Source organism: Dermacentor variabilis, unplaced genomic scaffold (assembly GCF_050947875.1).
Source record: "Dermacentor variabilis isolate Ectoservices unplaced genomic scaffold, ASM5094787v1 scaffold_12, whole genome shotgun sequence".
NCBI lineage: Eukaryota > Metazoa > Arthropoda > Arachnida > Ixodida > Ixodidae > Dermacentor > Dermacentor variabilis.
The window spans coordinates 7,958,592-7,984,929 of record NW_027460280.1 but is presented as its reverse complement, the minus strand read 5'-3'; the positions used below and the strand labels follow the sequence as shown (position 1 = coordinate 7,984,929).

Sequence of the window (26,338 nt, the reverse complement as noted above, 5' to 3'; positions counted from 1 at the left end):
GGTCGCCAGAATGGTAAAAGTGTTGCTTGAAGATATCTATTCTGGACGCGTTCAATGAGGTCAGAATTACATTTGCACATGGCATCCCAATCTACAGAGGCATACTCTAGTAGTGAAAGGCACACGGCAAAATACAATTTCAGAAACAGAACAGGTGACTGGAAATCATGCAATTGTAAAGGGGGTTTATATGGTTCGTAGAGAAGCAGCGACCAATGCGGCAACAGCAGGCAGGGCGCAGCCAGCGAACGAACTGGGTAGGAGCCACGCGATGGCAACAGGGCTTTTCGGCCTGCCGATCTTCTTCGTCACAATCACCCCCGGAATTGAAGAGTAGCCATCCTGGCGACCTAGGAAGAAGTTGGCAGATCGTAGTACTGCTTCAGCCGGTCAATGTGCACAGCTCTCGCCCCCGACGACGCAGATTGGAAGATGGCGATACGGGTTCGACCACGTAGTTCACTGGTGATGTTTGTGCAACCACGCAGTAGGGCCCGTGGTACTTCGGGAGGAGCTTGGACGAAAGGCCAGGAACAGCAACAGGCGGGACCCAAAGCCACACGAGTGAGTCGACGGGGGAGGATTGAGGTCATGGCGTTATTTTTGGCGGCACTGTTGAGCAGACGTCAATGAAAGGGCCAGTTGTCGGCATTTCTCAGTGTGCTGAGCAACCGTAGAAACAGGTGAGCATTCAGCAGGGTCTGGCCGGTACGGGAGAATCGTATCAATGGTGCTGGAGGGATGGCGGCCGTATAGCAGAAAGAATGGTGAGAATCCTTGTGAGGCAGTGTTATATGCGTAAGTGATGAACGGAAGTACAAGGTCCCAGTTGGAGTGGTCAGATGCAACATACATTGATAGCATGTCACCAAGAGTTCTGTTGAATCGTTCTGTTAAGCCATTTGTCTGTAGATGATAAGCAGGCAGCGAGGCACTGGAAGTCGTAAAGGAACACACCTACTTAGGGCAGGTAGTGACGGCGGATCCGGATCATGAGACGGAAATAATCAGAAGAATAAGAATGGGCTGGGGTGCGTTTGGCAGGCATTCTCAGATCATGAACAGCAGGTTGCCATTATCCCTCAAGAGAAAAGTATATAATAGCTGTGTCTTACCAGTACTCACCTACGGGACAGAAACCTGGAGGCTTACGAAACGGGTTCTACTCAAATTGAGGACGACGCAACGAGCTATGGAAAGAAGAATGATAGGTGTAACGTTAAGGGATAAGAAAAGAGCAGATTGGGTGAGGGAACAAACGCGAGTTAATGACATTTTAGTTGAAATCAAGAAAAAGAAATGGGCATGGGCAGGACATGTAATGAGGAGGGAAGATAACCGATGGTCATTAAGGGTTACGGACTGGATCCCAAGGGAAGGGAAGCGTAGCAGGGGGCGGCAGAAAGTTAGGTGGGCGGATGAGATTAGGAAGTTTGCAGGCATGGCATGGCCACAATTAGTACATGACCGGGGTTGTTGGAGAAGTATGGGAGAGGCCTTTGCCCTGCAGTGGGCGTAACCAGGCTGATGATGATGATAAGCAGTAGTAGTGCGGTGAATAATTTAGCATTCAGATAGGAGTGACTGCAGGACATTCGAGAGGAATACGCGGCCCTGATCGCTCAACAGTTCACGAGGTGCGCCATGGCGGAGAACGAAGTTGTTTAGAATGAACGAGGCGATGTCTTTTGCTGATGCGGCAGGCAAGGCGGCGGTTTCAGCATACCGTGTCAAATGATCTACAGCGACAACAATCCATCGGTTGCCAGCGCCAGTAGATGGAAGAGGCCCGTATATATCAATGCCGACAAGGTCAAATGGCTGAGCTCCGCAGGGAAGTGGTTGGAGAGGTGCGGTGGAGAGATGCGGGACACATTTGCGTCGCTGGCAGGCAATGCAGGAGCGTACGTATTTGTGGACGAAGGTGTACATCCCTTGCCAATAATATTGTAGGCGAAGCCGTGTGTAAGTTTTTGACACTCCGCCGTGACCACACTGCGGGTCAGAATGAAAAGCAGAGCAGAACTCTTGTCGTAGGTGGCGAGGCACTACTAAGAGCCATTTGCGGCCATCATTGTGGTAGTTGCGGCGGTATAAAAGTCCGTCCCAGATTGCGAAATGCTGCGCCTGTCGGTGTAACGTTCGAGGTGCCAAAGTTGCCGGAGGATTTGACAAAAAGTCGAACATCATGATGATCCATGGGTCTTTTCGTTGCTCCGATGCCATGTCCAGGATGTCAAGTGGTGAGATGTCATGTCTGTCGGTAGTAGTGCTGCTGTCTGAAGTAACTGGGAAGCGCGAGAGGGCATAGGCGTCAGCGTGTTTGCGTCCAGAGCGATAGACGACGCGGATATCGTATTCCTGGATTCGAAGGGCCTACCGAGCAAGGTGGCCGGACGGGTCTTCTAGGTTGGACAACCAGCAAAGAGCGTGATGATCCGTCACCACGTCAAAGCGTCGACCGTAGAGATATGGACGAAATTTTTGAAGAGCCCATACGATAGCCAGGCACTCTTTTTCTGTTACTGAGTAATTGGCCTCAGGTTTCGTGAGGGCACGACTGGCATAGGCGACTACGTATTCGGCATTAGTGTTTTTGCGTTGTGCAAGCACGGCACCAAGGCCGACACCACTGGCGTCAGTGTGAAGTTCTGTAGGTGCGCTTGGATCAAAATGGCGCAAGATTGGTGGAGACGTGAGTAGGTGACGAAGAGTCGTAAAGGCATCATCAGAGGCTTCCGACGAAGCAGAAAGTTCATTGTCGCCTTGGAAAAGTTGGTTTAGTGGTGCGATCACAGTAGCGAAATTGCGAACGAAACATCGAAAATAAGAGCATAGGCCAATGAAGCTGCGTAGTGCTTTCAAGTTAGTGGACTTTGGAAATTTGGATACGGCGCGAAGTTTAGCAGGATCAGGAAGAATGCCTTCTTTGGAGACAACATAGCCTAATATAGTCAGTTTTCGAGCTGCAAATTGGCACTTCTTTGAGTTAAGCTGGAGACCAGCATTCCGGAGACAGGTCAAAACATGATGTAAACGCCGAAGATGGGTCGGAAAATCAGGAGAAAAGACGACAACGTCATCGAGGTAGCAGAGGCAAGTATGCCACTTCAGGCCGCTATTGAAGATGTTCTGAGAACAGGGACAGTACACTTCCATAAGTATTAAGCGATGCAGGAGAAATACCACCAGCACCACAAGAAAGGGAAGGTCTGAGCCGCTTCATACACTTAAAAACAAGGTCATCATTGACTGATAGCATATACACAAAGCCAGACTGAGAAGGAAGGTTACTTGAAGCATCTTTTACACTATTTACAGGAGATAAATGTTCTGCAAAGGCATTAGCAGTGTTTTAAGACAACATCACCATTTTCATCAAGAAGACATACATCTTGTGCGCTCTTTAGAAGAGAAAGCACACGAAGGTCCAGAAATATTTTGAGCAGCTTTGCTGCGGCTGATAGCATGGCAGCACTTTTCTCAGTGCTAATAGATTTGTTATTGCGGGCTCAGTCATTCATCTTTACAGAATGCATTTATTTCAAGCGCATATGCTTCGTATAAGCATGATGTTGCAGTAGAAGTGTTAACTTGTTAATTAAACACACTCTGTGTAGATGCATGAGGAACTTGGTTTTGAGTTAAATCTTTTTCCTGACTATAGTTTATACTAGTATCACAGGGAGAAAGATCTTCGTGGAAGCTGAAGAGATTTTGGCAGTTTAAGCATGGACTGAACAAAGCACTGATGACACCTTGCAACGCACTCGCACTATCTGCTCTTCCAATAAACAAAAAGAGGTCAAAGGCCAATTACAGTTTCATTGACTCAGTACGTGCAACTTCTCAAGCAGCAATCCTGGTACACGTGGCTGCATGCATAGGTCTTGCATGATGCAGATCCTCCTATGCATTGCACACAGTGCACATATTGCAAACAGATCCTTTCTTTTTGCACCGCTCAAGTACAAGGACACATAGACTGAAACATAAACACGACAGCACTGTGTCATGTTTCCTTCAGTGCATCAGCGTTCTTGAGTGCTGCACGAGCCATTTAACCCCAAATAGCTCATAAGACGCCTGCACTTAAAAGAAGAGTTAAGGAATACTGTGAACTTGTACTGAACTGAATTCCACATGCCGAATCGAAGAGTGCACTGTCAGCTGAAATGAACAGCATGGCTGACGATGTACTTCCCATTGTTCGGCTACTAGGATCTTTCGCTTTCAAAAGTTATCTTTGCTGCTGGAAACAGCGCAAAACTCGCCCATCAAACTTGATTCGCCAAAGACCACATAATTCCCACACAAAACAAGCTGTGGTTTACCACCTGAAGTTCCACACAGTTCATTCACCACACGACACGAAGTCAGGAGTGCTATATTTTAAATCGCTGCAATGCAAACTTAACTGAAAAACTCATTTCCTTCAACAGAGTTTCTCAGCTGGCCTCGTTCATAAAATTGGCGGTCGGTGAGTACTGATGACTTAGACTTAGGAGTTCGGAAGCATGTTTCCATTCGTTCCGAGGACAACAAAATATACATACACCAAGCTCAGGTGTCAGAGAAATTGTGATTAAGTTAGGTTTTTTAGCAGACTATCGCACTGGGGCCGGCGGAACCGAGTGGGCAGGTTGGATTTGTTGTCGTTCAAACTCGGCACGGATTCACATCATACTGCCACAACCCATGGTCGTCGGTCCTGTCGTTGTCGGCCTAGTATGACAACACTGTCTTTTAGGAAGTCTCGCGCACATTGTGCGTCCAAAGAACTGGACGACCGTTGGTGTTGGCGTCTTCACATCAGCGGCCATCACAGGCATAGCAGCCGAAGGCCGCAATTGGTGCTCAATATTTTAGCATCGGCAGTCTACCAAATCTCTGCATGTTAGGACGCGTCAGCCTGTTCGCAACAGATACTTCTTGACAGATTTGATGCATCGGCGTGTGCCAACGCATGCCAATGGTTGGGCCTTAAGGGTAGGTTCTCAACAAAAAGACAACACATTGCTCTTCTACATTCAAAAGAAGTACAGTGCAGTCCACTTATAATGATGCCACATATAACAATATACAGGGTGTTTCAGCGAACACTTTCAAAAATCTTTAAAAGTTGCCTGTGGTAGATATCACATTTCTAGTTCATGAGCTGGTCTACTGAAGCGGCGGACAATACTTGCACAAAAAATTTAGATCCAAAATCGACTAATTAATAAAAATTCACTAATTAAGTTTTTAACTAATAACATTATGGCCCATATTGTAATTTACCAATTCTAGCCATGGAGTTCGCAAGGCGGATCCACTTGAAACGAATTTTCAAGAAGACACCAGTTTCGAGATATAAATTCCTAAACTTTGCGGAGATGTGCATTGGCATTCCAGTTTATTTGTCAACAAAACGTCGTTTCATGCACTGAAGCACACAACTGGAATGCAAATGCCTCTCTCCACAAAGTTAGGGAATTTATATCTCGAAACTGGTGTCGTCCTGCGAATTCGTTTGAAGTGAATCCGCCTTGTGAAGTACACTGTTATAATTCGTAAATTGCAATATGGGTCATAAGATAAGTAGCTAAAAAGTTAATTAGTGAATTCTTGTTAGTCGATTTCGCATTTTAATTTTTTGTGCGATAGTGTCCGCCTCTTCAAGTAGACCGGCTCATAAACTAGAATTGAGCTATCTTCTACAGGCAACCTTTAAAAAATTTTAAAAGTGTTCGCTGAAATACCCTGTATCGCTTACAACAATGAGTCAACTTAACCCTTTGAGAGTTTTTGTCGTACATGTACGGCGGTGGTTTTCTGTCCCGCAAGGTCTTTGCTGTACGGGTACGGTTTCGACCCTTCGTTTGAAATTTCGCGCCATAATGATGATGCGGGCTCACTGGGAGGTGCTGCCATCTCTTAAGACTTACAAGAAGCGTTTGAAATTTGTGCTACCTTCTTGGGGAGATAAAGAGAACTGATTTCTAGCTTCAGCGCGTCACGCAGACTGTGGCAACACCCCTTTTGCGGTTTCAGTTTCGCCGCGTGATCGCAACGGAGGCGCGCGAAACGTCATTTTTCTCTTTGTTGGCACTCTCTTGCAGGGCTGTGGAAGTTGATTTCTATCTTGATTGGCGCTGCTCTTAGCTTATTTATCACCACCCCTCACGAAGTATTCTCGCTCCCTGCGGCAACGCGCTTACGCGAGAGGGTGCCTCAGACCTCTGCCCAAGGCAGCCGCACGCAGGGAAGATGTCATGTGTGCACGAATACAACTCGTCGATCCAAGAGGAGAACAGACATGCATTTTAGGTGTGCAGACTGCGATAAGGCGCTGTGCGTAGACCTGTGTTTCAAGGAGTACCACACTCTGAAATACTACTGAACATTTTGCAGTTCTGGGTGATGCCGACACCAAAATACTGTTCCTAATTTTTTTTTTTTACTATTTATTCCCGACTTTATACACTTTGTACATTCAAGATCCGCAATAAAGTAATTTGACCACCTGGGAAAGTTTTTTTCAAAATAATTCGACCCTCAAAGGGTTAAGAGTATCAACTTTTGCATTAGGGCTACTAGAAAAATACCCATATATACTAATACGTTATTCACAGCATATCGGATATAACAATAAAAATTTTGCCTTCTGGATGGCGTTTTTTAGCAGAATAATCGTGACATTTGCGTTGCTTAGTTCCCCTTAAACGAACAATGCCTGCACGAGTTTGTACCTGTACCTGCACTACCGTGCAGTGCATCTTGTTTGACACAGATTCACAAAGCCACGGAGAGCATCACGAGTCGGCACAGCGTGCCACAAGATGACGCCAGCTGCATCGTGGGCGTCTGCATCGCCCATAGTCGTGCTCCACAAACCCAAAGAGGGAAAAAAAGGGGCAAAAGAAAGAAAAGTGAAGCAGCGCCCGGCATTTCTACAATCTCTCCCTCTCTCAGCGAGCACGGAAATGCGCCACAGTAGCAGGGAAGCAGCTCGAAGAAGCAGTAGTATGGTTCCATAGTGGTAACAGCACACAGCCCTGTTAGTAGAAGATGGTGCCAAGAATGCGCAAGGCTGTGTGGCTTGAGAAAAAGATGCAAATTATGCAAGACTAAGTACTATGTTGCGTCGTCGGTTATATCAATGTTTCTAAAAACTTGGAGCGCATCGATGAAGAAGGCTGGAACCAGTGGCCATGTTGATCAATAAAAAAAGCAGGCTTTGTGCGCCACAGCAAAATCCTCCATGGGTGAAACCAACACGGTGAAAGCCACTGACATTACCGAGCTCGGGGAGCATGCCGCTGTGGACGATGAAACAAGTGGTGGTTCAGGAGTTCTGAGTGCACATAGTGGTGCCTCGTTCTGCTAAGAGATCTCCGACGGGGCGATTGTGGTCACGACGACAGACAGTCGAGTTGTGCAATGGAGGTGATGACAGCCACAGCAGTGACACCAAGATTGACAATTGCCTGTCTTGACACCGAGCCCAATGTTCATGCAAAGTACACTGTCGTCAATCCAGTCACTCTGATTTCGCGCATGTTAAATTATTGCCACCTGTGTTCGTGCAGCACCTTGACACAATGCACACTGTGGTTAAGAACCTAAGTTCCTACGAAAGCAAGGGCACATTTCTGATTATTTCAGTACGCTCACCGTTTGACAAGCTGCTTAGAGGTGTAAATAAATGTTTTATTTTTCACAGCCTACTTTCTACGTCTATTATGTGGCAAATTTGGTTTCAGGACTACAAAGGTATGTTCAGTAGCTCTTTTATTTATCTTTTTTTTTTGCAGCAGTTCAGATATAGCGATTATAACAACAAGATTTTTCATTCTTGGTATCATTATAAGTGGACTGCCCTGTAGTACAATTGGAACTGCCTGTAGCACTCACAATTGAGATGTCGTCCAGGATGACTCCAAACTGAGAGGCCCGCTCTGTCAGCTCATCACACACCTTCTGGGAGACCACCTCTCGCTGGGTGATCATTTCACTGGCATCAAACTGGGCCTGAAGGAAAGAGACTTCAGTTAATTGCCTAATAATCGTGTGCTGCTGTCCATTTCATGGACAGTAGCACACAGTAGTAGTAGTAGTAGTAGAAAGTTCATGGACCCAAGAGTAGCACATAAAGGAAACTCAGCAGAAGAAAAGCTTCTGCAGGTAATCAGGAGGTGTTTGAATTCATCAATTGAATGCGCAGGGGCATGCATTATACAAATCCAATCTACAAAAGCCAGCAAGGTGGAGGAAATTTAAAATTACACATTTCATAAGAATTTCAATGGTGCAATACATTTCACACAAATTTCATGATTTGTCACGAAATTTATCATGACGGCTCATGGTTGTTTGTGGTTTCTGCAGATGTTAGGACTTATTTCTGTATTTGGCACCTTCACTGTGTATTAAAACATTGCTTATAGTGCACATGGCTAGAGTATGAATAAAGTCTTCTGTGTTCAAGGTAAGCACTGTGTGTCATTTATTTGGTGCCCTGATCTTGTGTTACACTTGATCCCAATTCAATGACAACAATAAGAAGCCCACATTGTCACCCTTGATGGCTTCACACAATGTATGACCAAAATATTATGCCCAATAGTACATTATCAACACTGGCTGCATCCACTATCTTTGTTAGGGTGTAGTTGTGAGGCAGCTGTATGCTGTGAGCAGGGTTCCTAACATTTGACTTAAAATTCAAGGATAGTTAAACGAGAAGAAAGGGAGTTAACCGAAGGGTCCGATTTTTATTAGTCATATCATAAGAAGCCAACAGACACTGACACCAAGGACAACATAGGGGAAATTACTTGTGCTTAAGAGGAAGCTTTAGCTCGGGTGCTCCTATCTAAATACATGTAAAAAGAGAATTCATTTTTCTCGGCAACCACTGCACCAATTTTGACGAGGTTTGTTGCATTTAAAAGAAAAACTTAAAGTCTAGTGACTGTTGGTTTCGAATTTTTCAGTTAGGGCGTCAATCTTTTATTAAAAACTGGCGAAAATCCGAAATTTCCAAAAAACAAAACTGCCAAGTTTACAACTCCGTAATGCCTAAAGGAAAAACGATAATACAATTCTGTGAAATGCATCTAATAGTACATCCAAAGCGGACAAAATTGATATATTACACATGAATCTCAAAAAATTTAGTAACATGGAAATACAGCTTCTGCAGAACCCTTGTAAACAACGTAACAAATTCACATAAGATGTAAAATGACATATCGAATTTGTCCGCTTTCAATGATCTAATGGATGCCGTTCACAGAACCGCGATATCTGTTTTTGATACAGAGCTATAAATTTTAAAAAATTGTGCTTCTATTTTTTTCAAACGGTCAAATATTTGAAAATCGTTTTAAGAAAATTCAAGCCCTAAATAGAAATTCCGCTTCTAACAGTCACTAGAATTCAACTTTCTCTTTCAAATGCAACAAATTTCATTAAAATCGGTCCAGGGGTTATTTCATAAAAACGTTTTTGCGTTTTACATGTATTTGAATAGGCCGCGTCGGAGTTGGGCCCGAGCTAAAGCTTCCTCTTAATAAATGAAATAAAGAAACGATAAATTAATGGAAATTAAAGTGGATGAAAAAACACCTTGCCGCAGGTGTGAACCGAACCCACAACCTTCGCATTTCGCGTGCAATGTTCTACCAATTGAGCTACCAGGGCGCGCCGTTTCCCCGTCCACTTTCTTGGGTATTTATGTTTTCTTGTAGAACCCTGGGAGTGTTAGCCAGCGCCACCACTCACAGACCTTGGCGGCGGACGTGGAACATCCTTTCTGCCGCAGGCGTCATGAGAATGTTATCTTTTTGGGTGAAGGCAACCGGTCAATAAACCCACGCATGCCATCTGAAGACCAGTGGCAAGTTTTTTTTCATCCACTTTCATTTCCATGAATTTATCATTTCTGTTTTCATTTATTAAGCACAAGTAATTTACCCTATGTAGTCCATGGTGTCAGTGTTTGTTGGCTTCTAAGGATAGCTAAAGGATTTCAAGGATGCACGAGGCCAAAATTCCAAGAGGGGGAAATAAATTTTATTCATACACATACACTGAAAAATAGTGAAATCTCCTCCTTGGCTGCAATTCACTGCAGCTAGGCAGCTGCCGAGTTGGACGCACGCTTCAAGCACTTGAGGTCGCTTTCTGAAGTCTACTTTCCCATTCTAACGAAGTCAATCACCTGATGGCCTTATGGTTAGTAGCGTCTGACTTCAGCCAAAGATACTCGTCATATTACTACGGAACAGTATTTGCGATCACGAAGAGGCGAGCAGAGTGAAGATGACGACAACGATTAGAGGCTAGCGCGGGTTGTTGCCTCTTGGCCAAGTGCGGCGTATTTTCTTGTAAATATACTTGTATATAGGTTTTCATCTGCGTCTTCCTACGTAACATATCTGGTGGAGGTGGACGTTCCCTGTACCTCGTCGCGGAGCTTCGCAGTGGACGGTATGTCGAGCCCTCCTTCATGGCTCCCGGCAACGACAGCTCGACTCCAACACCTGCTGCCACTTTGACGACCTACATCACTCTCCCCGCTCCCCGTGATCCTGGCGTATTCTCGGGTAAAGATGGGGAAGACGTCAATCACTGGATCAGCCTGTACCAACACGTCAGCCGCAATAATCGGTGGGACCCTACTATCATGCTCGCCAACGTAGCCTTTTAGCTAGGTGGCCCACCTCGAGTTTGGTTTCGGACGCACGAAGATGAGCTCACCAGTTGGTATTCACTTAAGCAAAAGCGTCGAGACTTGTTCGGCAACCCCTACGGTCACCGACTTGTCGCACAGAAGGCGCTTTCCGGCCGTGTGCAAACGTCAACAGAGCCCTATGTCACGTACATTCAGGACGTCTTGGCTCTGTGCCACAAAGCTGACGCACACATGACCGAGTCAGACAAGGTTTCCCACATCCTCAAAGGCATTGCTGATGACGCCTTCAACTTGCTTGTTTGTAAGAACGTGGTGACGGTGGATGCGGTTATAAAAGAGTGCCGCCGCCTGGAACTCGCTAAAAGCTGACGTATTGACCAGCAGCTTGCCCGTCTGCCCAACACCCCAGCGACATCTTCCTGTGCCAACACTCCTCGTCCCAACAACACTGGAGATGTTACCAGGATCGTCTGGCGTGAGATCGAGGCCTACTATCTGGCTGCCTTCGACTCCAGCCCCACCAATGCATCTGCAGTCACGGTTTCCCAGATCCAGGCAGTTGTCCTCCAACAGTTCGAAAACATGGGTCTTCACACCATCTGCTCGGCCCATCGCCCCGATACCCACCCGGCTTCTTCGATTCCGCCCCGTCCCGCATCTTCTTGCCCACCATGTTTCCGCAAGCCAGCTAAATGGCGCACTGCTGACGACAAGCCCACTTGTTTTCAATGCCATCGAATCGGGCCCATTTCTTGGCACTGTCCCAGTCGCTGGAGTTCCCCGACCCGGTCTACTTATACTTCCTACTCTCGCCCTCCAGGTGGCCCTTCTCGTCCCTATGCCGCACGCTGCGATAATGCCGTCGCTGACAGGGGCGTAGCCGGGGGGGAGGGGCTTATAGGGCTTCAGCCCCCCCCCCCCCCCCTGAAATTTTTTCGTGCTGTCCATGCACTGTCGACCACAGCAACCCCCGGTGCCGGAACTCATTCTGAATTTTTCACGCTCGAAAACACATTCCACCGCGAACATTGCAAGCTCGGGCTGGATTTCGCGTCAACGCCCGTGCACCGGGAGTCGCATAACGCCAAGCAGCCCCATCCGAGCACCAAGTGACTTGGCAGCGGTAGCGGCAGCGAAGTTCACGGGACTCAAACGCTGCACACCTCTTCACGCAGGGCTACTGAAATCTTTCGTGTCCAGCTTGGTGTGGCGGATACGATGCCCTGATATCGGTCAAGCAATCTTCAACTGCATCGAGCAAGGCCACCATACGTCAGCCCTCGTACGATTGTGACGCTGCCTGGATCATCGCCTCGCATTGGTCCAACCCCGCAACCTGAGTCTACAAATTGACCGAACAACGTCTCCGTTCTTCACTTGGCAGCGGTAGCGGCAGCGAAGTTCACGGGACTCAAACGCTGCACACCTCTTCACGCAGGGCTACTGAAATCTTTCGTGTCCGGCTTGGTGTGGCGGATCCGATGCCCTGATATCGGTCAAGCAATCTTCAACTGCATCGAGCAAGGCCACCATACGTCAGCCCTCGTACGATTGTGACGCTGCCTGGATCATCGCCTCGCATTGGTCCAACCCCGCAACCTGAGTCTACAAATTGACCGAACAACGTCTCCGTTCTTCACTTGGCAGCGGTAGCGGCAGCGAAGTTCACGGGACTCAAACGCTGCACACCTCTTCACGCAGGTTTGTGCCCAATTCCTGCGTGTTTTCTGGATTTTTTTTCTAGATTTTTTGCTATTTTTGCTGCTGCTGTTGCTGCCACAAGTGTGTTACTGCCTATTTCTGTTGTTGAAGCATGGCGAAAGAGATCAGAGCCCTTTTCGATGAACTGAGGCGTGAAATCCGGGCTGAATTCAAAGACTTCAGGGACACAATCGAGCGGGATATTCGAAAAGAACTCAGGGAAATTAAGGCCGCTTTGGTTTCCATAAATGCTGATTGTGAAGAAATGAAGGCTGCCAACAAGGAACTTAAGGCGACGAATGCTAAACTAGAGGCACAGTGCGCTGATCTTGTTCAACAGGTGAAAAATCACGAGAGCAGAATGCTACACCTTGAGCAATACTCCCGCAATGCAAATGTAGAGCTCAAAGGCATCCCGTACAACGACAGCGAACACCTCGCTGAAACAGTAATCAAAATTGGAGAAAAAATAGGTGTTGCGCTTGTTGCGGCTGATATCGAGTCTGTGCACAGAGTCCCGACTGCCAACGATCCAAGAAAAAAGAATGTAGTAGTCCAGTTTGTGCGGAGGCACAAACGGGATTGCTTTCTCGAGAAAGCGCGTGCTGCTCGGCTGAAGTGTTCTGACCTAGGTTTGGACTCGCAGGCACCATTCTTTGTTAACGAACATTTGTGCCCAGAGCTAAAACGTCTGCTAGGCCAGGCTACTGCATGTAAGCGCGAGGCCGGTTGGAAATACGTTTGGGTACAAAATGGCAAGATTTTCGCCCGACGGATGGACAACGCACCAAAAATAAGAATTTCGTGCAGTGAGGACGTTGATAAAATGCGCAACCCATTATGAAGACTGCAAGATCAGACCACTGTTTTGCGCACTGAGATAACTGTTAGGGGTGGTGCTACGCCACATCTTATCAGGCCGGTCAAATGTGTCAAGGGGACACATAGCTGTTCATTTTCCGATCGTATAACGGGAGTAAAGGCGATTTGCGCATGCGTTGCCTGTCATACATTTGATCTCTTCGCAGAAGTTGCTGTCTACTTTTTAAATTTCTTTATGTTCTATGTTCTAACTTTTGAACTACTATTCTTTAGTTGGCCCGTTTTCTTTTGTCTGGATGCTTTGTGTGTCTACTTGTACCGTGACATACGTCAGGATAGATCATGGTTTCATTGTCTGTCACTACTGATGAAACTAGTTGTAAAAGCCATATCCTTCACTTGTCTGTTCCCAACTTCGCAGTATGTTACTTACAAATACAGGTCTTTATTGCAGTGTCATGTATACATAATATTGCGTGTAAATCAAACTGTATGTACTTATATGCTGACCCATACAAACCATCAATGAGTGTATCCTGTATCAGTCCGACCACTCTGATGTCCGATATTGTGAAAATATGTAAATCGCCTAACTTTTATGCATTTGAATATGCAGTCAGCACGTCGAAAATATGACGACTTTTGTATGTTTTTACACGAATTTGGGTTTTCTTTCTCAGTTATAATGCTAACTGAGACATGGTATAATGACCATGACACTATACATTTGGACGGATACAGGGCTGTTTATTTGAATAGGAAATCAAAAAGGGGTGGCGGTGTTTGCATGTTTGTAAACTTGTGTATTACCTGCGACTACCTCGATGATCTGTCATGGTCCACAGCTGATATTGAAATTATTTGTTTAAAATGCGACAAATTTCTGTTTGCTGTGGTGTACAGACCGCCTGATGGTAATTTGAGCGAGTTTTTCAAGTATATAGATGCTGTTTTTTCGTATGTTAATGCAAATCAATACACTAATTTTAGGAGGTGACTTAAACATCGATATGTTGGTTAAATCCACCAAGCAAAGTGAATTGTCTGCAATCCTTGATTCTCATTTCTTGTCGAATACAATAACCGCCCCTACACGTATTACTGCAAACAGCGCAACACTTATAGACCTTTTCATTACCAACCTATCACTTGATGCCCTATTTTCTGGTACCATTAATGTGACCCTTAGTGACCATTTGCCCATTTACTTAGTCACTGACACATCTCATTCGGCAGAAGACATCACTGCGAAAATAATATATCAGGACATCAGCACGGTTGCACTGTCTCAGTTCCGAGATGAACTCGTCATGACTGATTGGAACGAGGTTCTTGCGTGCTCTTCGGCTGATGCCGCATATGAGCGTTTCATTGAAATTTTTTCCTCTTTCTATAAACGATGCTTCCCTTACAAAGAAATAAGGAAGCCAAAACGCGCACGTAAACCTTGGATAACAATAAGTCACTTAAAAATGATACGTACAAAAAACAAGCTGTACCAGGTGTTCCTAAAAAATCGCGATTTAGATGCACTAAACATGTTTAAAACTTACAGAAACAGTCTTGCCAAAATATTAAGGCAAGCCAAACGTAATTATTACTTTACTATCTTCGACGGCATCATAGACACCAAACAAATGTGGAAAACACTGAATACAATTATATTTTCACGTAAACAAGCACCCCGCGTCCACGAACTTAAAATTGACAAACATGTATTTAAGGGAAAAGCGTTGGCCAATAAATTTAACGACCACTTTAGTTCTTTATCGGACAGTACTCACGATGGGAATGCGTTAAGTTATTTACCCACGCCAATAACACCCTCAATATTCATTTGCCCCACAGAACAATCTGAGGTAACTAATGTTTTTATGAAACTTAAGAAAAGTAAAAGCGAAGACATTGATGGCATAAAAATGGAACCAGTTATTTTTGTCCTCGATTTATTAGTACCTTGTTTGACCCATATATATAATCTTGTTTTAAACACAGGTCTGTTCCCTCAGCGTATGAAAAAAGCCAAGGTCGCGGTACTTTACAAAAGTGGCGACAAAAACGAAATGAGTAATTACAGACCAATATCGGTATTGCCAGTATTTTCAAAGGCTCTGGAAAAAATTATTTTCACTAGACTTTCAAAATTTTTAGACATGCATTCTGTGATTACAGCGGCACAATACGGTTTCAGGTCAGGTGTATCGACAGAGACAGCACTTCTACATCAGAAAGAGGTCATACTAGGCAACATTGAAGCAAGAAAGCTCACACTAGGCGTATTCGTAGATTTTACAAAAGCGTTTGATACGATTGATCACCAAACATTGTTAGAAAAATTGCCCTATTATGGCATCAGAGGCGTTACACTCGACTTAATAAGGAGCTATCTTAGCGACCGGTACCAGTGTGTGTCAATAAATAGGGAAATATCTATGCCCAAAAAAATCAAACGTGGTGTACCGCAGGGAAGTATATTAGGCCCTCTCTTATTTAACCTTTATATTAATGATATTGTAAACATAGATCGATCAATAACATACATTATCTATGCAGATGACACGAGCTTATTTTTTACAGGAGCAAACCTAGATGAGTTGGTTCGAGCAACTAATGAAACTTTACATAAATTATCCGAATGGTCTTGTCGTAATTCATTACAAATCAACATCTCTAAAACCAAGGCCGTTCTTTTCCGCGCGAAAGGAACGGCTTGCAAGTACTCACATAAACTGCTACTAAATAATTTTGAACTTGAACTTTCAGAGACTGTCAAAACATTAGGTATTATCTTTCATCAACACATGCTGTGGGATTCTCACGTTGAAAAATTATGTATTAAACTAAGAAAAGCCTTAGGTATTCTAAGGAGGTGTCAGTCGTTTCTGCCGGTTCCCCAGAAACTTCATATTTTTAATGCGCTTTTTAGTTCCCACCTACGCTACTGCCAGTTGGTATGGGCATCTGGAACTCAAACATTAAAGAAAAAGATATATACACTTCAGAAGTGTGCTTTGCGGGCTGTTGCCAATTTAGGCTATAGAGATCATACATCACATTTATTTATGAAATTTAAGGTTTTAAAATTCAGTGTTGCTTATGAACATCAATTGTTGTTGTCGTTAAGATCAGAAATTCGTAGAAATAGCCTAAACCTAAGATGTTTAGCGCAATTACAGCCGAACATTTCATTGCGTCCCATCAGAAATTCTGAACACTGGCACATTCCCCGAACACGAACGAACTACGGTCTCCAAATGTTAAAATTCACCATTCCACACGTACTCAATACATTCAAGCTTACAGAAGATCACTTGCGTGTCCTTTCAGGCAGGGAGCTATTCAACATGTTTACATAATCTGCTACAAGCCTAGAAAAATTCTGTCTAACTAAAGCCCTCCTTTCTGTTCACAGTATGTCTTAATGTTATGTTACCTTGCAATAATTTACATGTCGTTGGTTTTTGTTTTTTTGTGCGTGAATGATTGATGTACTTGTAGGCACCCAAGGGCGCATATATTTATGTATACTTGAGAATTATTGTACACGTTTATACTTATTTTTATTTTTCTATCATACGTTAAGACTGTATCAAGTTTGCTGTGCTGTCGTTCTGCTGCTTTGTACGGATGGGAGGTGGGGCTAGTCAAGCTGCATCAGCGCAGCTTTTTTCCCACTTTCCACGCCACAACTGTTCTGTGTAAAACACACTGTACTGTTAGTGGTCAAAATAAACTTCAACTTCAACTTCAACTTCTAAGTTTCACGGGCGTTTTGATGGCGAACGGGCTCGCCGCAGCGTCTCGCGGAGGCCGCGGTATCTACGGAGCGCATGAATGTCCATTCCAAAACTTTATGGGTATAAAGTTCTCAAACCTTTCTTGTGAAAGGTGCATTGAAAGTTCCAAATTTGGGCCTTAGATTTTCAATTGCGGAACTTTGTGGCTTTAATGTTCCTATAAATATTTGACGCCAAAAGTGCATTGACTTTTCTAAAGTCTTACATCGGAAGATGCAACGAGACAAGCCAAATTAACACACTATCAGACAAGTTGACAAAGCACGCAGCGAGGTCTGATGAGACGAAGCGTTGTGGTCGTTCAGTTGTGCCGTCATGTCACATAAAAAAATATCAAGATTTTTTTTTCACCTACACCAAAGCATCTATGTCAAGACACTAAAGCCAGCCAAGGTAACTATGTTCTTATTTATTTTTTCTACTTTGACTTTTATTCACGGGGACAAATTGAGCCACTTGGATTTTTTTGTTCGCGCTACCCTACCCGCGGGCTACCAGAGCCAGCCAGAGCACATGCGTTTTTCTCTTGTTGCCCAGACCACCGCGCGGCGCACTTCGGTGTGAGTTCGGCTTTCTCTGGCAGAGTGGATTTTCGCCTGGCAGAGTTTTGGACGCTTTCTGGCTAGCAGACGAGAAAAAGAAACAATGGTCACTCACCGCCATCACTGCGGGGACTCGACGGATTGCACCGCGTTCGCTTAAGCGCAATCTCTCCGGAAACCCTTGTCTCGCCAGTATAGGATACCGAATAATATCCATATGGTTCTTGTTGGACCAAGCATCTCACATTTTCTCCCATATTCCGTTGGGAGCCACATCAGGTGCCCAAAGTAGGCATTCGATTGTGGCCAACATACTTTCCATTGCGTTTTTTTTATTTCGGTGCCCCGGCCATACAAAAAAACAAACAGACATTGTTGCAGCGTAGCGAATTGACGCATGGTGAAAGTTCGATTTTGTTACTTCTTTTGCGGGAAGTAATGGGCCACGGGACGCATCAGTTGCCGGATACTCTTATATTATTGCGATGGCAATTTTACGGACACTCCAGGCCCACTCCTACCGTCGCTGTAGCCCTCATGTTTCGTATAAAGTCCAGGGATGATAACATCAAGACCGCGCGCCGCATGCTGTATGTGCGAATGAAAGCGTAGGGAGGAGGGGGGGGGGGGGAGGCTGGAATGGGTGAGCCGACAATGGTGGCTCAGTATTTTGTGCACAAAGGAGAAAAGCGGGGAGCAAGCGCGCCGCCTTCTGTCACGCGCGATACATCGGGGGCAGTGAACGGAATGGGGGCGGGATCTAGAATCTGTGATTGCGCAACATGTTTGTTTGCCTTGTTTGATGTATTATATACAGTGACTTTTATTAGATACGCAGATTTATTGGAGAATTATACGTATATTTAAACATCTTGTTCCAAGGTATTGTGTATACGTGGCCATGAACTTTGTTTCCAGTGACACTTTTTTGCCCTTTTTGAAGCTGTATCTTCGTGTTTGTATAATTCACTGTATCTTCGCATTTCTAATGTACGAGGGCGTTTCAATTGAATGTGAGCCAACCCACCCCACGCAATAATGGTTCGGTTCATTATCTGCGAGGCATGCGCGTAGCCCCGAGGCATCTCTCATTTACAAAAGTAACAAGCAGGTGTGAGGATAAGTGTTTTTCGATGCTTTCATACACTGGGTTGAACGTGGTTGTGCGACGTTATGGACGCTCCAGAAGTTCAGCAACATGGTGCCGTGAGGTTTTTAACAGCTGAAGGTTGTTCCCAAAAATAAGTTAGTCGCCATATAGCTACTGTGTACGTTGAACATTGCATTTCATTGGCCAATGTGAAGCGTTCGAGCAAACGGCTCAAAGAAGGACGTGAAAGTTGCAAAGACGATCCAAGCCCGGGCCCAAATTCATCGTGCAATATCCTCTAACAAAATTGAAAAGGTTTATGAGCTGATGAGACAAGAACGGAGGATAAGCATAGGTGAACTGGCAGAGCGTGTGAACATCAGTCGTGTTTCGTTTTACGGCATAATTCATGAGCATCTTGGTTATCCGCTCTTGTGTGCGCAATGGATATGCTGAAGATTTTGAACCACCGCCAGAAGACTGAGAAGTTTAGCGCTGCCTTAACTCATCTGATCTGGTATCACAATGAGGGTGACGACTTCTTGTCTGCAATTGTGATCGGGGGCGAACCGTGGTGCCACTACTACGAGCCTGAAACACGACGGCAAAGCTTACAGTGGAAACATTCCAATTGACTACCCCCAAAGAAAGGAAAGGCCGTCATTTCCGCCGGAAAGATGGTTGAGACTTTTTTTTTTTGCTATCATCAGGGGCCATTACTGATAGAATTTGCTAAATCTTGGAGAGACTATCAATTGTTTCCGATACTGTGACACGCCACATAGGCTGCGTGTCGCAATCAAGAACAAACTACGTGGAAGATTGACCCATGGGTCATCTTGTTCCACGACAATGCCCGTCCCCACGTCGCTGATGTGGTTAATACAAAACTTGCAATGTCCAAGTGGGAAACGCTGCAACATCCGCTATACAGCTAAGACCTGTCGCCTTGCGACATCCAAATTTTAGGGCAACGGAAAAAACAGCTCAAGGGAACCAGATTAGTGTCAGACGATGACGTGAAAGAGTCAGTTGCAAACTTTTTGAAGCAGGAAACCAAGGAGTTTAAAGGGACCCTGAAACGCTTTTGACGATTTTCTACAAACGTACTGAGTCGTTAGAGTAGGTCCTTCTGATCATTAATTGACACATCTAAGTGCCCCACGTAAAGCGTGTAATTTATTATAAGGTTTTAAAAATGCACATCGCTGCCGATCGCAACACAGTGCTCGGCGGAATTTTAAGCCGCCCCTACCCATATGACCGAAATCACCCATACAACGTCAGTGGGGCGAGCTATCCGATTGGCTGACAAGGGCGCGTGATCGATAATTTTTCCAACTTTATGGTAAACAAATGATCTTCATAATAGTTGGAATGTTAGCTCATTTGTTTTTATGAAAAGAAAGTAACATAAAGAGAATGCACAAGAATAATTTTTCAGTACACTTGAGCACTTCCGGCACACAGCAAGTGTCGTCTGCTTGTGTTACAACGTACTCCATTTTGTCGATAGCTCCGCGGTCAGAATCGGTCTCAGTCTTTTCGCGAGCACTATGATTCGACTTTGTTGCCTTGTGGACTGCAAACGTAGCGAGTGGCAATGTGTTAAGCTGCGACATCGTGTCCCTCTGCAAGGCAGCGTACGAGCGAACTGGCTGCTGGGCATCGGACTGCCGCTATCCGATCGGCGCCAGGATTTGCGCGTTTGTGGCCGTCACTTTACACCGGAAGATTACTAACGCAATAGCGTTTCGCGAGTCCGGTATTAGGGCAAACGCAAGCGCAAGGGGACAGAGTTTGGCCATGGTTTTGCCGCTTGACTGTGCCGTAACGGGATGACCCACGAGATGAGCAGAAGGGCAAATGTGAATGGTCTGCACGGTGCAGCCACCTGGTGGCACAGAGCTCAACCATACACAGTAGCAGCAAGAAGTGTATTCTTTGTTGCTGGTCAAATGTGAATGGTCTGCACGGTGCAGCCACCTGGTGGCACAGAGCTCAACCATACACAGTAGCAGCAAGAAGTGTATTCTTCTTTGTTGCTGGTGTGTATTTTTCGCAGGAGTGTAATCATCAACACGTTGTTTTTATAAATGTTTAAAATGTTTTACACTTGGTTAGAGCAATATTAGCGCTGTGTTTGGCTGGTTAAGCGCTGCGCCAACAAGTGTATGGACCGTGCAGACCGATAAGGCCGCTCACGTACGTCTACGCTAAAGTTCCTTCATCAGCTTGAGTTTATGCCTCCAGTCATTTGCCGAAATGACCAGCTTGCTTGTGGTTACCACTAGTGTGTGGTTAACGGAATACCAGACATGTTCGGCGCTACGACAGATTGCTCGCAACGCACGCTGCTTCGATAGCTCTCGCTTGGGGTCGACGGCCAAGCGGCTAGCGGAGAGGTCTCGCGCGGGCGGGGGCGGGCTCTAAAACAACCGGAAGTGGACGATGTGACGTCGCATCGTGACGCTGGACCAGTGAAGGCGGAGCTTAGCCCCGCTCGCTCGGCGAACGAGTTGAGGAGGAAAAGCATGGCTAGGGAGGAGGGTAACTTATAATCGCTTGTAGCTCCGTTAATACGTAACGCTTCACTTAAATTGTGGTGCGAATGTTCTACCTAAGCTGAACCCTACGCGTCTACAAAATTTGTCCGAACCGTTTCAGGGGCCCTTTAATGAGACGGGAATCACTCGACTTCTTAGTCAATGGGACAAATGTCTAAATGATCATGGAGACTACTTTTAAATAAAGTACCCCCGTTTGTCATGTATTCGCATTGGCTCACTTTCATTTGACTCGCCCTTGTAAATTTTTCCAGAACTCGTGCTTTTTATACATGCTCACTGTTGCGACTATAATTTCGGTGCAATTACTCACAATATACGACCGGTGACAGCTGCTCCTGCGTAATACTTCGGAACAAATGACAGCGCCATTGAGATTTTTCACTGGCCGTCGCATATGTAAAAGAATGTCAACAAGGTTCTTGAATGACAAACTTTCAGTAACATATTTATCCTCAACTTGTTCCTTTCATGGCCTTGATATTTTTCATATCAGTGGCATACACAGCTTTGCTGGTTTCGAACTGCTATAGTTCTAGAGCTCGTGTGATATTTTCTTTACTTATATATTGACAAAATATATGGAAGCATTGATATCAGTTATATTGGGCACAATTTTTGGCACATACAAGTATCTCCTTTTATGAAAAAATAGATATTTTACTTGTTATGACAGTGCGCAGCGTTCAAGAATTTGTTTGCAGCATCTTTGGTAATGGCAATGCAGTTATTATTCATGTATTTGATCCCTAGACAAATTGTGTAAGAGGAAGCTTTAGCTCGGGCCCAACTCCGACGCGGCCTACTGAAATACATGTAAAACGCAGAAATGCTTTTCTGGGATAACCCCTGGATCACTCTTAATGAAATTTGTTGCATTTGAGAGCCAAAGTTAACTTGTAGTGTCTGTTGGAAGCAGAATTTCGATTTAGGGCCTGAACTTTGTTTAGGATATCTTGAAAAATTTGAAAGTTCAAAAGAAATAGGAGCCCGACATTTACAAACTAACAGCTCTACATTAAGAGCAAATATCGCGGTTCTGTCAACGGCATCTATTATAACAGTCAAAGCGGACAAATTTGGTTTGTCAATTCGTATATTACGTGAATTGATTACGTTGTGTACAAGGGTTCTTCAAAGCTGTATTTCCATAATACTAAATTATATTTAGATTCATGTGTAACATAGTAGCTTTTTCCACTGTAGATGTACTATTAGATGCAATTTACAGAATTATGAAATCAGTCTTTCATTGTTGAGTGACAGAGTTTTAAACATGATAGTATCGTTTTCTGAAAATTTGCGATTTTGGCCAATTTTAATGAAGAATTAACAGCCTAAATGAAAAATTCAAAACCAACAGTCGCCAGCATTTAAGTTTTTCTTTTAAATGCAACAAACCTAGTCAAATTTGGTGCAGTGGTTGCCGAGAACAACGAATTCTCCTTCTACATGTATTTAGATAGGAGCACCCGAGCTAAAGCTTCCTCTTAAGCAGGAGGCCGAGCTGCAACACGAGCCCCCCCCCCCCCCCCCCCCCCCCACTTCCCTCAAACGAAATTTCTGGCTACGCCACTGGTCACCGATTCTCCTGCACCGAACCGCCCCTATTCTCGTTCGCCTTCACCCCAACTACGACAATCTCACTCTCCCCAGCCCCGTCGCTCCTATTCGCCGACTCCCTTCGGACGCCGCTCCCAGCCGGAAAACTATATGATGCAGCGCCTCAAGGTGACGCTGCCCCCCCCCCCATTTCTCCCTACGCCGCCAAATCTTCTGACGTTGCCCACTCATTTGAACCTTCTTGACGTGCAAGTCGACGGTGTTTCTGTGTCTGCTCTTATTGACACTGGGGCACATTTGTAGGTAATGAGCGCTGACCTTCGTAACCGGCTCAAGAAAATAATCACGCCCACCATGACGCCTGTTGTCCGTGTCGCCGATGGCGGAACAGCCGCCGTAATTGGTATGTGTACCGCTCGCGCCTCCTTCGCCCATCGCTCCACTGTCGTGCTATACACAGTTATCGTCCTCTGTCCCCACGACATCATCCTCGGCTTAGACTTCCTCTCCGCACATTCTGCTCTCACCGATTGTTCTGCCAGTACTCTCTGCCTTAACCTGCCTGTTCTGGACCCCGCTGAACCACACCCCAGTCGCCTCAGTTCCGTCGACTTCGTTCGCTTGCCACCTTCAGCACTGACTTGCATTGACTTGGTGTCATCCCCACAAATCCCCGACGGTCACTACATCGCGGCTCCTATGCAAGACATCCTGCTTACACACGGGATCACAGTACCTCATACAGTTTTATCTATTACGGCAAATTGCGTCTGCCTGCCAGTGGTCAATTTTGGTTTGACGACAAGTGCTGCCACGCGGGATGTCTCTGGCCCAGCTTTGCTCATTCAAGGATCACTAGTAGCATCTATTGCAGGAGACGACAATTCATCCGATCCTCCTCTACCATCGCAACTGGCAACTTGTACCATCGTCAACTTACAGAAAATGATTGCGCCCGACTTGTCATCCGAGCACGCTCGTGGGCTCTACCGCATTCTGTTTTCCTACTACAATATTTTTTACTTTTGTCCTTTGGCCCAAACTACAGCTGTTAAACATCGCATTAATACCGGCAATGACACTCCTATTCATCGCCGCCCGTATAGAGTGTCACCGGCTGAGCATCAAGTTATTCACGCAGAAGTTCGCAAAATGCTTGCCAAGAACATTATTGAACTGTCATGTAGTCCATGGGCGTCACCTGTTGCACTGGTAAAAAAGAAGGATGGCTCATGGCGCTTTTGAGTGGATTATCGGCACTTTAACAGGGTTACCAAAAAGGACGTGTATCCCCTACCTCGGATTGACGACGCCCTTGACTGCCTCCACGGTGCTCGCTATTTCTTCGCTATTGACCTTCGCTCCGGCTACTGGCAGATTGCTGTGGACGATTTCAAACGCGAGAAGACTGCTTTTGTAACACCCGACGGTTTTAATCAATTGAAAGTGATGCCCTTCGGTCTATGTAACGCTCCTGCCACTTTTGAACGCATGATGGACTCCCTTCTTCACGGTTTCAAATGGTCCACATGCCTGTGCTACTGGATGACGTTATAGTATTCTCCCCAATGTTCGCTACGCACCTCGAGCGCCTCTCAGCAGTCCTGGACGTTTTTTGTCGAGCCGGTCTGCAACTTAACGCATCAAAGTGCCTATTCGGCCGTCGCCAGATTACCGTCCTTGGACATCTCGTTGATGCGAACGGAGTGCAACCGAACCCAGGCAAGATCCATGCTGTTACGCACTTCCCTGTTCTGAAGTGTGTCAAGGATGTGCGCAGCTTCATTGGCCTTTGTTCGTACCTCCCCCGTTTTGGGAAAAATTTCGCCGTCATAGCACGACCACTAACAGAGCTTTTGTAAAAAGACGCCCCTTACCAGTGGGGTGATAACGAGGCCTCTGCATTCTCGCATCTAATCGACCTTCTCAATAGACCGCCCGTTCTGGCCCATTTCGACCCTTCTGCGCCATGCAAAGTCCGTACTGATGCCAGCGGTCACGGAATTGGCGTAGTACTAGCACAATGCCAGCGCGGCAACGACCATGTTATCGCTTACACCAGCAGGCTCTTCTCACCCACAGAGTACAACTATTCCATCACTGAGCGCGAGTGTCTGGCACTAGTTTGGGCGGTTAGGAAATTCCGCCCATACTTATATGGCCGACCCTTTTCCGTTGTCACAGACCATCACACACTTTGCTGGTTATGCTCACTGAAAAATCCTACAGGAAGACTTGGTCGCAGGGCCTTACGCCTCCAAGACTATTCATATATTGTCAGCTATAAATCTGGCCGACTACACAAGGACGCTGACTGCCTGTCTCGCTACCCAGTAGACGAGCCTGATGATGCCGACAGTGGTACCGCCAACGGTATTTCCTCTGTGTCTGCCTTCGCCAACACCGCCGATGAGCAGTACCAAGACCTATCGCTACGAGCATTCATCGAGTGTGTGCGCTCTACACCTACCGACGCATCTGTTCGCCGATATGTCCTCCAGGGCGGCATTCTGTGCCGAAGGAACTTCCTCCCTAACGGACCTGATCTTGTCATGCCGAAACATCTAGGACAGACTGTGCTCTTTGAGATGCATGACGCACCCACTGCAGGACATCTTGGGGTAACTTGCACGTACGACCGCGTCCACCGCTGCTTCTATTGGCCTTGTCTCGCTCGCTCCGTCCGACGCTATGTTGCTGCCTGTAATCCCTGCCAGCGTCGGAAAACACCTCAGGTGCCACCTGCCTGTCATCTCCAGCCAATCACCGTCCCTGTGGAACCGTTCTTTCATGTTGGATTAGACCTCCTCGGTCCCTTCCCTACGTCATCCTCTGGGAACAAATGGGTAGCTGTTGCAACTGATTACGCCACCCGACACGCTATCCCGCGGGCTCTCCCTACCTGTTGCACCACTGACGTCGCGGACTTTCTTTTGTGTGACATTATCTTGCTTCATGGCACCCCACGACAGTTGCTTACTGACCCAGGTCGTAACTTCCTCTCGAAAGTTATAGCCGACATTGTGTGTTCCTGCTCCAATCAACGCAAGCCGACTACCTCATACCATCCTCAAACCAATGGCCTGACAGAGCGGTTAAACCGTACTCTTACCGATATGCTGTCCAAATACGTTTCCAAGAACCACCACGACTGGGACATTGCCCTTCCTTACGTCACGTTTGCGTATAATTCTTCCCGGCACGACACCGCCAGATTTTCTCCATTTTATCTACTCTACGGTCGCGAACCGACCTTGCCCCTTGACACGGCACTTCCTCCTGCTGCGATCTCAACAAGCGAGTATGCGCACGACGCCATCGCCCTCGCCGACCATGCACGCCAGCTTGCCCGTGCTCGACTGACGGACTCACAAACCACTCACCAGCGTCAGTACAACACCAGCCACCGTGACGTACAGTTTTCGCCTGGTGCGCTCGTGCTCCTGTGCCGTCCTATCATCACGTCGGACTTTCAGAAAAGCTCCTTTCGCAATACACAAGGCCCTATCGCGTGCTGCGCCAGGTGACGCCTGTGACGTACGAAATTGCTCCTGTGGGTTCAACCTCGTCCTCTC

At 46.0% G+C, this 26,338-nt stretch overlaps 1 protein-coding gene across 2 annotated transcripts in view; it reads right to left on the bottom strand.

Annotated features, from left to right (window-relative positions):
* Phb1 (prohibitin 1) overlaps positions 1–26,338 on the bottom strand; it is a 159,401-nt gene that overhangs the window by 28,980 nt on the left and 104,083 nt on the right. Inside the window, exon 5 of one of the 2 annotated variants that reach the window (XM_075676569.1) lies at positions 7,897–8,013. The exons of the other annotated variant lie outside the window; for it this stretch is intronic. Coding sequence (XP_075532684.1) covers positions 7,897–8,013 — 117 coding nt within the window. The remainder of the gene's footprint in view (positions 1–7,896; positions 8,014–26,338) is intronic. 2 annotated transcript variants of the gene reach the window in all.